The sequence below is a fragment of the Pristis pectinata genome, chromosome 24 (genome assembly GCF_009764475.1).
Source record: "Pristis pectinata isolate sPriPec2 chromosome 24, sPriPec2.1.pri, whole genome shotgun sequence".
Lineage (NCBI taxonomy): Eukaryota > Metazoa > Chordata > Chondrichthyes > Rhinopristiformes > Pristidae > Pristis > Pristis pectinata.
In genome coordinates, this window is record NC_067428.1 from 2764005 (window position 1) to 2777784 (window position 13780).

The following is a 13780-nucleotide window of genomic DNA, read 5'->3' on the forward strand; positions in this document are numbered from 1 at the left end:
AGTGGCCAATGGTCAGGTGTGCGCCGATTGGGGGGAGGGTAGAGCCAGACCTTGATTGACAGTGGTGTGTCTTCCGACCAGGTAATGGGCAGTGCTGTCACCTGACAGCCACGGCCCTTCACGATAGCTGAATGTTTCCGTTGACTTGTCCAGAGCAATAAAAATGGAATTAATGGTGCCATTTTAAAAAAGTCTGAAGCTGGAGGCAGTTTCTGTCGGTGTGACAAGGTGCGAGTGGGTGGAGGATCCACAACCTCCGAAGGAGTGTGTGCCTGTGTTCAGCCAGTCTGCCTCTGTTCAGTGTGTACCTACCCATGTTCAGCCAGAGCCTGCCAGTGTTTTACCTGTGAGGTGTGTTGGACTCTGGATACAAGAGTGTGCATATGATGTGCATGTGAGAGTCCATGTGTGTGCAAGTTCCTGTATCGGTGTCTTTGGGCATGTGTTCACTGTGTGTCAGAGTCTGTGTCAGGATTTGTTTACAGGCTTGTCAGTGGTGAATGCACTTGTGCGCTTGTGTCCAAATCATGGAGTGTGTGTCTGTCAGGCACTGTGTGGCAGTGCGTGTGTCTCAGGCACTGTGTGTGTGTGTGTGTCAGGCACTGTGTGTGTCAGGCACTGTGTGTGTGTGTGTCTCAGGCACTGTGTGTGTGTGTGTGTCTCAGGCACTGTGTGTGTGTGTGTCTCAGGCACTGTGTGTGTGTGTGTGTGTGTCAGGCACTGTGTGGCAGTGCGTGTGTCTCAGGCACTGTGTGTGTGTGTGTGTGTCAGGCACTGTGTGTGTGTGTGTGTCTCAGGCACTGTGTGTGTGTGTGTGTCTCAGGCACTGTGTGTGTGTGTGTCTCAGGCACTGTGTGTGTGTGTGTGTGTCAGGCACTGTGTGGCAGTGCGTGTGTCTCAGGCACTGTGTGTGTGTGTGTGTGTCAGGCACTGTGTGTGTGTGTCAGGCACTGTGTGTGTGTGTGTGTGTGTGTGTGTGTGTGTGTCAGGCACTGTGCGGCACTGTGTGTGTGTGTCACTGACTGTATTTGCCCCCATGTTGGTGTGTTTGTTTCTGTGTCAATTGTCTGTTTTTATGCCAATCTGTATTACCTGCCAATGTCAGCAACCACACCCGTCCCAATCTATTTCTCTATTATTCCCACATGCGTGGAGCTGGCAGTGATGCAGGCCCACGGTAAACTACTCGGCAGCTCCGGCCGGGCCCGCCTTGCTTCAGATTCCCGACGGCGGCTCGTTGCCCCGCCAACCGGGGGCGGCAGCGGCACCGGGTCACGTGGGCGGCGCCGGGCCTCGGCCCCGCCCCCCGGCGCTGACGCGCTGACGCGGCGGCTGCGCGGGGCGACATGGCGGAGCGGCGGCGCTCGGTGCTGCGGGACGGGGTGCGGATCTTCACCCTCTGCCTGTGCTGGTACACGGTCAGCTCCGGCGGCAACGTCGTCAACAAGATGATCCTCAACGGCTTCCCCTACCCGGTCACCGTGTCGCTGTTCCACATCCTCGCCATCTGCGTCTTCATGCCGCCGCTGATCCGCGCCTGGAACATCCCGCCCGCCGCCGAGCTGCCGCCGCGCTACTTCCTGCGCCTCGTCCTGCCGCTCGCCTTCGGCAAGTACTTCGCCTCGGTGTCGGCCCACATCAGCATCTGGAAAGTACCCGTGTCGTACGCGCACACAGGTAGGGAGCGTGGGTGCCTGCGTGTCAGCGTCAGTGGGTGTGCCTGTGTTCAGTGTGTGCCTGTGTCCGGTCTGTGTTCAGTGTGTGCCTGTGTCCGGTCTGTGTTCAGTGTGTGCCTGTGTTCAATGTGTGCCTGTGTCCGGTCTGTGTTCAGTGTGTGCCTGTGTCCGGTCTGTGTTCAGTGTGTGCCTGTGTCCGGTCTGTGTTCAGTGTGTGCCTGTGTTCAATGTGTGCCTGTGTCCGGTCTGTGTTCAGTGTGTGCCTGTGTCCGGTCTGTGTTCAGTGTGTGCCTGTGTCCGGTCTGTGTTCAGTGTGTGCCTGTGTCCGGTCTGTGTTCAGTGTGTGCCTGTGTTCAGTGTGTGCCTGTGTCCGGTCTGTGTTCAGTGTGTGCCTGTGTTCAATGTGTGCCTGTGTCCGGTCTGTGTTCAGTGTGTGCCTGTGTTCAATGTGTGCCTGTGTCCGGTCTGTGTTCAGTGTGTGCCTGTGTTCAATGTGTGCCTGTGTCCGGTCTGTGTTCAGTGTGTGCCTGTGTCCGGTCTGTGTTCAGTGTGTGCCTGTGTTCAGTGTGTGCCTGTGTCCGGTCTGTGTTCAGTGTGTGCCTGTGTTCAATGTGTGCCTGTGTCCGGTCTGTGTTCAGTGTGTGCCTGTGTCCGGTCTGTGTTCAGTGTGTGCCTGTGTCCGGTCTGTGTTCAGTGTGTGCCTGTGTCCGGTCTGTGTTCAGTGTGTGCCTGTGTTCAGTGTGTGCCTGTGTCCGGTCTGTGTTCAGTGTGTGCCTGTGTTCAATGTGTGCCTGTGTCCGGTCTGTGTTCAGTGTGTGCCTGTGTTCAATGTGTGCCTGTGTCCGGTCTGTGTTCAGTGTGTGCCTGTGTCCGGTCTGTGTTCAGTGTGTGCCTGTGTTCAGTGTGTGCCTGTGTCCGGTCTGTGTTCAGTGTGTGCCTGTGTTCAATGTGTGCCTGTGTCCGGTCTGTGTTCAGTGTGTGCCTGTGTCCGGTCTGTGTTCAGTGTGTGCCTGTGTCCGGTCTGTGTTCAGTGTGTGCCTGTGTCCGGTCTGTGTTCAATGTGTGCCTGTGTTCAGTGTGTGCCTGTGTCCGGTCTGTGTTCAGTGTGTGCCTGTGTTCAATGTGTGCCTGTGTCCGGTCTGTGTTCAGTGTGTGCCTGTGTCCGGTCTGTGTTCAATGTGTGCCTGTGTCCGGTCTGTGTTCAGTGTGTGCCTGTGTTCAATGTGTGCCTGTGTCCGGTCTGTGTTCAGTGTGTGCCTGTGTTCAATGTGTGCCTGTGTCCGGTCTGTGTTCAGTGTGTGCCTGTGTCCGGTCTGTGTTCAGTGTGTGCCTGTGTCCGGTCTGTGTTCAGTGTGTGCCTGTGTTCAATGTGTGCCTGTGTCCGGTCTGTGTTCAATGTGTGCCTGTGTTCAGTGTGTGCCTGTATCCTGTGTATTCAATGTGTGCCTGTGTTCAGTGTGTGCCTGTGTCCTGTCTGTGTTCAATGTGTGCCTGTGTTCAGTGTGTGCCTGTGTCCTGTCTGTGTTCAGTGTGTGCCGGTGTCCGGTCTGTGTCCAATGTGTGCGTGTCCAGTGTGTGCCTGTGTCCGGTCTGTGTCCAGTGTGTGCCTGTGTCCGGTCTGTGTCCAATGCGTGCCTGTGTCCAATGCGTGCCTGTGTCCGGTCTGTGTCCAATGTGTGCCTGTGTCCGGTCAGTGTCCAGTGTGTGCCTGTGTCCAATGTGTGTCTGTGTCCTGTCTGTGTTCAATGTGTGCCTGTGTCCTGTCTGTGTCCAATGTGTGCCTGTGTCCAATGTGTGCCTGTGTCCTGTGTATTCAATGTGTGCCTGTGTTCAGTGTGTGCCTGTGTCCGGTCTGTGTCCTGTGTGTTCAATGTGTGCCTGTGTCCGGTCTGTGTTCAGTGTGTGCCTGTGTCCGGTCTGTGTTCAATGTGTGCCTGTGTTCAGTGTGTGCCGGTGTCCGGTCTGTGTCCAATGTGTGCGTGTCCAGTGTGTGCCTGTGTCCGGTCTGTGTCCAGTGTGTGCCTGTGTCCGGTCTGTGTCCAATGCGTGCCTGTGTCCAATGTGTGCCTGTGTCCGGTCAGTGTCCAGTGTGTGCCTGTGTCCAATGTGTGCCTGTGTCCGGTCAGTGTCCAGTGTGTGCCTGCGTCCAATGTGTGCCTGTGTCCGGTCAGTGTCCAGTGTGTGCCTGCGTCCAATGTGTGCCTGTGTCCGGTCTGTGTCCAATGTGTCCGGTCAGTGTCCAATGTGTGCCTGTGTCCGGTCTGTGTCCAATGTGTGCCTGTGTCCGGTCTGTGTCCAATGTGTGCCTGTGTCCGGTCTGTGTCCAATGTGTGCCTGTGTTCAGTGTGTGCCTGTGTCCGGTCTGTGTCCTGTGTGTTCAGTGTGTGCCTGTGTCCGGTCTGTGTTCAGTGTGTGCCTGTGTCCGGTCTGTGTTCAATGTGTGCCTGTGTTCAGTGTGTGCCGGTGTCCGGTCTGTGTCCAATGTGTGCCTGTGTCCGGTCAGTGTCCAATGTGTGCCTGTGTCCGGTCAGTGTCCAATGTGTGCCTGTGTCCGGTCTGTGTCCAACGTGTGCCTGTGTCCTGTGTGTCCAACGTGTGCCTGTGTCCTGTGTGTTCAACGTGTGCCTGTGTCCTGTGTGTTCAATGTGTGCCTGTGTCCTGTGCGTTCAATGTGTGCCTGTGTCCTGTGTGTTCAATGTGTGCCTGTGTCCTGTGCGTTCAATGTGTGCCTGTGTCCTGTGTGTTCAATGTGTGCCTGTGTTCGGTCTGTGCCTGTGTTCAGAGTGTACCCGTGTTCTGTCTGTATTCATTGTGTGCCTGTGTTCAGCCAGTCTGCCTCTGTTCAGTGTGTACCTACCCATGTTCAGCCAGAGCCTGCCAGTGTTTTACCTGTGAGCAGGTGTGTTGGAATCTGGATACAAGTGTGTGCATATGATGTGCATGTTAGAGTCCATGTGTGTCAAGTTCCTGTATCGGTGTCTGTGGGCATGTGTTCACTGTGTGTCAGAGTCCGTGTCAGAATTTGTTTACAGGCTGGTCAGTGGTGAATGCACTTGTGTGCTTGTGTCCAAATCATGGAGTGTGTGTGTGTCTGTCACTGACTGTATTTGCCCCCATGTTTGTGTGTTTGTTTCTGTGTCAATTGTCTGTTTTTATGCCAATCTGTATTCTCTGTGGATGTCAGCAAGCGCTGGTATCTGATATTTTCTGGAATCAGCCTTGTGGTCTATTGCTGATTTCTGATCCCGTACATTATGCATATGTGATTGTGTATCTTTTTTCAACACCTAAATAGTAAGTGAATTGAAATGTTACTATACTGAATATACTGAAGTTGAGAGTATCAGTTTTGGATTTTGTATGAAGATTTTGTGTGGAGTGATGAGATGTGTTTGTACAGTGGTCCAGCTGACCTCTACCTCCTTTGTCCGTGCATTATGTGTCAGCTTTATTTTTTTTACTGTGTGGGGTATTGGAAGCAGTGGTGCTGTGCCACAGATATTATGGCATCTGTGTATCTTTACTGACCTTGGACGTGGCAGGCCATTTGAGAGCGAGGGTGAGCTGCTTGCTTCAACTTTTTGAGAGCAGGCTGGAGGTTTCCCAAGGGGAGTGTGATTCAGAATCAAATTCTTCTCTCTCATCGATCTCTGACTTAGTGCCAGGCCTTGGTTTTGTCTGCTGATGGCAACATAGCAACAACAAAATGTTAGACAGACTGAGTCTATTATCACTCAGCTGCGTGAATTTTGTGTTTTCCCCATTATATTTAAACTTCTTGCTGTCTTATTTCACGTTCCTTCTGTGAGTGATGACTCTTGTGAGGACACATCAGTAGGTGCTGTTACTTATGCTTTCTTGAACCCAGACAGAGAGTGGGATATGTCTGGTTAATTCTGAGGGGCAGCACAGCCAGTCAGTTCTTGCCAGCTGTGCTTTCCTGCAAGACTATCTGCATCAGAGTCTGCAATGAGAATCACGAAATGTTGGGCAGAGAGCGCAGGGAACAATTGCTGGGATCAAATGTGTGTGTGCGCAGGGGAAGGGTGACCTGGGTGCTGGGTAACCAGGGTATTGTCTCTGGAGACGTGAGCCTGCAGAGCCCGAGGCAATGGTCACGTGATGGGTCGACCTGGACAAAGGATCGACCCAGGTAGGGGTGGAGAGAAGTGACCAGGGTATAAAAGAGTGAGCACACCAGTGGTGACGTCTCTTGGATTTGGGCTAACCACAGGTTAGGTCGTGCACTGATTTGAACGGGGAGCTGCAGTTAAACGGGCTCAGGCACGCTTCTGAGATAAGTACCACTTGTTGTAACTTAGCAATAAAGTGCGTTGCGCACAGCATTGTGTGTGCAAGGCTTATTTCAATCAGATCTGCGAACAATCCTGCTTAACTTTGGCATAACAGAGTCAGAATGATGTTTTTCATATCTAGGTCAATGGTACCATCCAGTTACTGGCCTGGCACACACCAGTGTGAACCAGGTCCTTCTGACCTCTTCTGACGTACTATTCTTGCATAGTTTCTGTTAAACCAGTCCTAGAGAGAGATCCCTTTCAGTGTGTCATCGTTTGAAATGACATCTTTTAATGAGACTGCGTCAGCTTGCTCACGTACACTTAACCTAAGAGTAGGTAATGATCTTCCACAGTGCCTTGGCCTAGAGCAGAAAGAACATTAGAATGGGATTTACTAGGAAGTCATATAAAAGAACTAGCACAACCTCAACCAGCACCATAAAAATAATATTTTATCATTGTTGTTTGTGAGTCCATGCTATGTGTAATTTGGCTGTTGTGTTTGCTTGCAAACTTATCATGACTGTAATTCTAGGGTACTTACATGTGTTAGGAAAAGCTGTGTGACCAGTTTTATATAAGTACAAAGTCTTTATTATGGCAATTCATTTTCTGAGTAAATAACCTATCTGACCAGTAAAATAATTCCAGGTATCTCCCCACATTTTCCCTGCACACTATCATCTATTTGTCTTTGTCTGGGTGTTTTAGTTACATCTGTTCACTAACCCCTTTTCGCTGTATTGAATGCATTAGTGGTGTGCCATAGGCCTCTTTCCCAGTCATATCATGAGTGCCTAAATATGTGCCAGTTGATGAAGCAGAATTTCATAAGCTCGCAATGAGAAAGTTCTGCGTAAAAACAAAAAAAATTCTGAACCTTTCACCAGTTCTGGTTTGTAACAAGAGATTAATATCTTGTGGTGGTTCAGTGTAGATTTCCATCAATTATTGCCTAAAAATAGCTGGATAAAAATTAGTATCTCTGTTTTCATTCCACTTGTAAAAACAAATCATCAGTGATTGAAATCTTAAAGTATTGTTTTCAGTAGTAAAGATTTTGTCTTTTTGCAGTAGGATACTCCAGTGCAGTTCATAGTTAACAAAGCAATGATGGCTCGATAACATCACCAAACTCCACTCATCTCTCCGATTATGTGCGAGTATGACACTCATGAATGCTTTTGTAACCTCTGGGTGTGATTATTCCATTGCACTCCTGACCAACCTCCATCATCTACCCTCTGTAAACTTAAGATCATCTAAAACTCTTCTGCTTGTCTTCTAACCAGCAATGTCCTGTTCACTCTTCTGACTTGAAAGGATTAGAGTGGGAGTGTTCTAAGTGCAGGTGCTTTAGACAACCCTACCCCTACAAAGTCCCAAACCAATCTGCCTTTGGCGCAATGTTGAGGTACAATTCATATTTATGTTTGGTGCTTGGATAAATTGTCAACAGGCTCCACTGATGATCCTTAAAACATAAAGTGGGTAAGAAGCTTCCTTGGTCACACCAGCTTCATTAATGCTTCCTAAATAAAATGTGGGTGGAAGGATCCATAGAAAATCTTCTAAACAGGAATCAGTTTAAATGCTGGTGACTCCATAATTCTTTGCCAGATCCTCCCTTGTAGAATGGACCATCAAAGCAAGATATTTGTGGTTTTGTGAGTATATTTCCCAAGCTTTTCTCATATCTGCACCATGCACATTTAAGCAACTGGAGACCACAGATTTGTTTTACTACAGTTTTGTATCTCCTGTTGAAATGCTTGCTTGCACTTTAAATGAGTTAGTATCTAATCACATCAAGCAAAAGCTTTGTATGTTGTTCCAAGCAATCCTACCAAAAATGTATAAATAGATTTGTATGTATTTGCCTTGAGACTTTTATAGTATTACTTTTCATTTGTATTAGGATTTGAGAATTGTAATGATAATAAAGCAGTATATACGTATGTTCCAATCTGTATTACTGAAACATAGTACCTGGGATTCATCTCATCTCGAAGGTGTTCATTGCTTTTTATTCCGAATATTATCCTGATCACTTGTGTGGACGGAGGAGGCATAATCAGTAAGTTCATGGATGACACCAATATCAGAAGGTAGTTTTAGACTACAGGGTGATATCAATGTGTTGGTGAATTGGGTTCAGAAATGGCAGATGGAGTTTAATCTGTATAAATGTGAGGTAATGCAGTTTGGGAGTACTAATGAGGCAAGGACATACACCATGGACCCTCAGGAGTATTGGGGAATAGGGAGACCTTGATGTAAAAGTCCAAAGATCCTTGAAGGTGGCAGCTTAGGTAGATAACATGGTTAAGAAGGCATTAGGGATACTGGCCTTCATCAGCCGGGACACTGAATACAACTGCAGGGAGGTTATGCTTCAACATTATAGAACATTGGTCTGCTCTATCTATATCCCTGATCACCACAGAGCACTGGAGAGGTGCAGCGGAGACTCACCAGGATGTTGCCTGAGATGGAGAGGTTCAGTTCTGTGGAGAGGCTAGGTCTGTTTTCCCGGAGCAGAGGAGGTTAACATTGGACATGATTGAGGTATGTAAAATCATGAAGGGTATAGGTAAGGTAGACTCTTGGAAACTTTTCCTCATGTAAAAAGTAGAAAAAACTAGAGGACATAGATTTAAGGTAAGAGATTTCGGGGGGATCTGAGGGGGACTTTTTTCACCCAGAGGGTGGTGAGTACCTGGAACACACTGCCGGAGAGAGTGGTGGAAGCAGGGTCACTGACAGCAAATAAGAACTGTCTAGATGAGCACTTGTATTGCCTGAGCATAGAAGGCAATGGGCTAAGTTCTGGTAGGTGGGATTAATAAGGATGGGTGCTCATTGGTCTGCATATAGGTGGACGGAATGGCCTGCTTCCATGCTGTATGATTCTATGAGTCTGAGTACAGAAGAGAAGTATTCATTTAAGACTTCGCTTGTGTCCTCTGACACAGTTTGGGTCCTAATGGGCCATACTCTGACTCTGACTCTTCCTTTTACTGGATCTTTCGGTCTCCATTTCAGGAGATCGGCTAGCTACTAACGTCCATTATAAGCCAACCAACTCCCACAGCTATCTCAACTACTCCAGTCTGCCAGTTCCTCTGTCTCTGTCGTATTTGCTCCAATGATGATCCTTTCTGTACAGGTGCCTCTGAAATGTCTTCCTTCTTCCTGAACCATGGCTTCCTCTCTACCATTGTTAACAGAGCCCTCGACTGCATCTCATCCATTTCCTGTGTGTCTGCTCTCGCCTGCTCTCCTCTGGGACAGAACAAGGATAGAGTTCCCCTGGTCCTCATCTTCTACTTGCCTCCGCATTCAACAGATCATTCTCTGCAATTTCAGCCATTTTCAAAGAGATTCCACAACCCGACACGTCTTCCCCTCTCTTCTCCTTTCAACATTTTGCAGGGACCGTTCCCTCCCTGACTCTCTGGTCCACCCTTCCATTCCCACCAACCATCCCTCTTCTTACGGCACTTTCCCTTGCCACCACAGATGTTACAACACCTGTCCTTTAACCTTTGCCTGCCCATCCTGGGACCTAAACAGCCTTTCCAGGTGAAGCACCCATTTACTTGCACTTCCAATCTAGTGTACTGCATTGGCTGTTCACAAAGTGGTCTTCTCTACATTGGAGAAACCAAACACACAGACTGAACACAGGTGCTTCACAAAGAGGTGACCCTGAGCTTTCTGTCGGCTGCCAATTTAATTTTCCATCCCACTCTGACCTGTGGCTTCCTGAACTGTTATAATGAGGCCCAGTGCAAGCTTGAGGAACAGCAACTCATGTTCCCTCAGGGCATGCTACATCCTTCTGGACTTCATATTGAATTCTACAACTTCAGCTAACTTTATTTCTATCCATATCTGTTTGTGCTATGGGCAGCTTGTTTGTTGGTTTTTTTTCCTCCTTTTATTCCCTCCGGGAGTGGAGGATGTGTCCAGCCCGAGATGCTGGGCATGTTTTCCTGCTCTGGATTTGGCCCTCCTACATTCTTCTGTGCTGTTTCCACCCCTCCCTGACGCCATCTGCCAGTCCTCACCATGACTGACCTTTCACTTGCCAGCTGTTGCCCCCACCCCTCCCCCTCGCCTCTTTGCTTTTGGCCATCTCCTCTACTCTTTCAGTCCAGATCAAGGGTCTTGACCCAAAACATCGACTGCCCATTTCCATCCACATTTGCTCCCTGACCCTCTGAGTTCCTCCAGTGGCTCGTTTTTTTGCTCTAGATTTCAGCATCTGCAGTCTCTTGTGTTTATACTCTTTTGTCTATGTCCTCACTCTCTAACTGCTCCCATTTGCTCATTGACCAGCTCACCTTGTTTGCAGCTTATGCTCATGGTCACCCCGGTTTACACTGTCAGACAGCCTCCTCCCTCAGTCTCCCTGTAGCTTAACCAGCTGCTTTTGTCCCCTTTCCAGTTCTGACGAAGGGTCTTCGACCTGAAACGTTAACGCTGTTTCTCTGCCCACAGGTGTGGCCTGACCTGCTGAGTATTTCCAGCACTTCCTGTTTTTTAAGATTTCCACTATCTGCAGTTTTTCTTGGGCCCTACTCTTTCCATGGTTACCTTGTTGACCTTAATATAATTACAAAATGCTGTGGAATTTTTGTGCCCCCTCTTTGCCATCCTAATTTTTTTAAGCACCTTCCTACATTCTGTACTCTTCTGGCCTCTTCATTTTCAGTGCTCCAGACTTACCAGATGCTTTTTTTTAATCCAACCTTTGATATTCTTTGACATCTAGGATTCCGTAGTCTAGTTGTCCTTACCCTTTCACCTAGGAAAACATTGGCCCTGAACTCTTAATTATTTCACTTTTAAATGACTCCTGCTTGTTGGATGTAAACTTACCTACAAGTAGCTGCTCCCAGTCTACTGCCAGGTCCTGTCTTATGGTATTGCAATTGGCCTCCCCCTCCAATCTTCAACCTTAATTTCCAGTTCGTCCTTATCCTTTTCCATAACTACCCTGAAACCTACAAAGTTATGGTTACTATTCGAAGCGTAGGAGAATGAGGGGTGATCTCTTAGAAGTTTATAAAATCATGAGGGGTGGACAATCATAGTCTTTTCCCTAGGGTTGGGGAGTCCATAACTAGAGGGCACAGATACAAGATAAGAGAAGAGAGATTTAAAAGAGACCTGAAAGATAACTTCTTTACACAAAGGGTAGTGTGTACCTGGAATGAGCTGCCAGAGGAAGTGGTCAAGGTGGGTACAGTTGCAATGTTTAAGAGGCATTTGGATAGGTACATGGAGGAGAGGGGCCTGGAGGGTTATGGGCCAACTACAGGCAACTGGGACTAGCAGGAAGGATGCTGTGGTTAGCATGGACCAGTTGGGCCGAAGGGCCTGTTTCCGTGCTGTATTACTCTGACTCTATGACTATGACTCTGTTTGCTCAGCTATGTCCCTTCTCCAGCGGGTCCTTTCTGGGTCCCTTCTATAGCAGGACTATCTACTCACTGGCTCAAAAAGGTCTCCTGAATATTCTTATAATTTATAGATAATTTACAATGTATAATTTATGCTTTGTGTGTTGTCTGAACCTATGTGCCTGTGATGCTGCTGCAAGCAACTTTTGCAATGTACTTGTACCTCACCGTACTTGAGCACATAAAAATCGAGTGCAGTTGAGTTTATTTTCAAAAATTCCAGCCCCTCTAATTATTTCACACCAAGATTATCAATACTGGGGAAGCTGAAATCCCTAACTGTATTCTGCCTAGTTCCCTACTTCTCTTGTACCTCCAGCTGATTATTAGAAGACTTGTTGTATACCCTCATTACTATAGTCAATTACTGTAGTAATGCCACTTCCTCTTTTACAATCTACCCCCCCCACCACATCCTGCTTGAAGACTCTATACCCTTGATATTGAATTGTCAACGCCAAACTCGATACCAAATTAAACAAAATCTCTTCTGCCCATACATGATCCATATCCCGCCATTCCATGTGTATTCACATATCTAACAGCCTCTGAAACGCTGCTGTTGTATCTGCTTCCACTGCTACCCCTGGTAGCCCATTCCAGGCACCTACTACTCTGTTTTTAAAGACAAAACTTGCCCCTCACATCCCCTTTAAATTTTCCCCCTCTCACCTTAAATGCATGTCCTCTAGTATTTGAGATTAAAACTCAAATCTTACTAATTTGATTTGAGTTTTTTTGAGGTGATGAAGGTGATTGATGAGGGTAGGGCAGTGAAGGTTGTCTGCATGGATTTTAGTGAGCCATTTGACAAGGTCCCTCATGGTAGGCTGAGCCAGAAGATTAAGATGCATGGGATCCACAGTGACTTGGTAGTTTGAATTCAGAATTGGCTGGCCCATAGAAGACAGGGTAGTGATGGAGGGGTGCTATTCTGGCTGGAGGTCTGTGACCAGTGGTGCTCCGCAGGGATCAGTGCCAGGGCCTCTGTTGTTTGTAATGTTCATAAATGACTTGGATGAGAATACAGATGGGTGGGTTAGTAAGTTTGCAGATGACACAAAGATTGGTGGAGCTGTGGACAGTGTAAAGGGCTATCGAAGGATACAGCTGGATATCGATCAGTTACAGATATGGGCAGAGAAGTGGCAGATGGAGTTTAATCCCAGCAAGTGCGAGGTGTTGCACTTTGGGAGTTCAATGTTACAGGAAAGTACACAGTTAATGGTGGGGCGCTTAACAGCACTGATGTACAGAGGGATCCATGTCTCCCTGAAAGTGGCCGTGCAAGTAGATAGGGTGGTAAAGAAGGCGTATGGCATGCTTGCTTTCATTGGATGGGGCACTGACTTTAAGGAAGTTATGGAGGGGAAGACTAGGATATCTGATGGGCTCAGTCTTTGTTACAGGAATGTACTTCCTGAAGTGAGTGTGGAAGAAATAGGAGAGGGCTTTAAGAAGACAGTTTACAGCAGCATGATCAAGTTACTGTGCCATTTATTCTATCAAGTACATGTGGCAGGCTGGTAAACCAGGTATCATTTGGAAGGGTGGAAGCCCTGTAACAGCAGAAGGCTATCTACAGAGAACAAACCAAAAGAACATCTTCAATTTTGCGTGTTCATAAAACACCATGAGCTAGACTCGTTAAGTATTGTGTTGTAATCTTAGACTCTCTGGAGATAGTTTGCATACATCTAATGTCATTTGCTTACATTTGAAGTATTTTTACTGTTTTACCCACCTGAAAGTGTACAGCTTCAGCTTAACCTGTATTCAAAAGGCAGCCATCCCTCAGTAACAAACAGCTTGGATTTTGTGCTCAAGTCTCTTGGATTGTGATTTGAACTTTGGGGTGAGAGTAACTACCACTGGTTCATGACTGTATTTTACTTTTGATCTCTTGGCAATGCTATTTCACATACAGTAATTGAGAAACTTATTTGTTGTTAGCTCAGTCACATTGACTCTTTTCTCCTTTCATATGCAACTGCCTTTACCCCCTAAAATACTTCCGTCTGTGTAGAATTTATTTCCTTACTAGCTCTAGTGTGTTTGAGTATGGTGAGAGGTTGGCATCAGAAATGGTCATGATTTAAGTATCTCTCATGGAAGATGCTTGGGCCATTGTACAGCAACATCTGATCTCCATGCTATGAGGCAATGAGTAAGTTCAACTGTGAGGTAGCATTGAATTGTTTCTAATCCTCTCCATTTGTTTCTCTTCTTAGTTAAGGCCACCATGCCTATTTGGGTGGTGTTTCTCTCCCGTATCATCATGAAGGAGAAGCAAACTATGAAGGTATGTGGCCTTCATAGGGTCCATGAAAAT

The 13780-nt window shown here is 47.6% G+C and overlaps 1 protein-coding gene and 1 long non-coding RNA gene across 2 annotated transcripts in view; one reads left to right on the forward strand and one right to left on the reverse strand.

Annotated features, from left to right (window-relative positions):
• The window catches only part of LOC127582417 (uncharacterized), a 39347-nt gene that overhangs the window by 9341 nt on the left and 16226 nt on the right, over positions 1–13780 (reverse strand). The window contains exon 2 of the long non-coding RNA XR_007958113.1: positions 5205–5354. This is a non-coding gene — a long non-coding RNA (uncharacterized LOC127582417). The remainder of the gene's footprint in view (positions 1–5204; positions 5355–13780) is intronic.
• The window catches only part of slc35e1 (solute carrier family 35 member E1), a 32928-nt gene continuing 20454 nt past the window's right edge, over positions 1307–13780 (forward strand). Inside the window, exons 1-2 of the mRNA XM_052037631.1 lie at positions 1307–1677; positions 13680–13750. Coding sequence (XP_051893591.1) covers positions 1347–1677; positions 13680–13750 — 402 coding nt within the window. The 5' untranslated portion in view covers positions 1307–1346. The remainder of the gene's footprint in view (positions 1678–13679; positions 13751–13780) is intronic.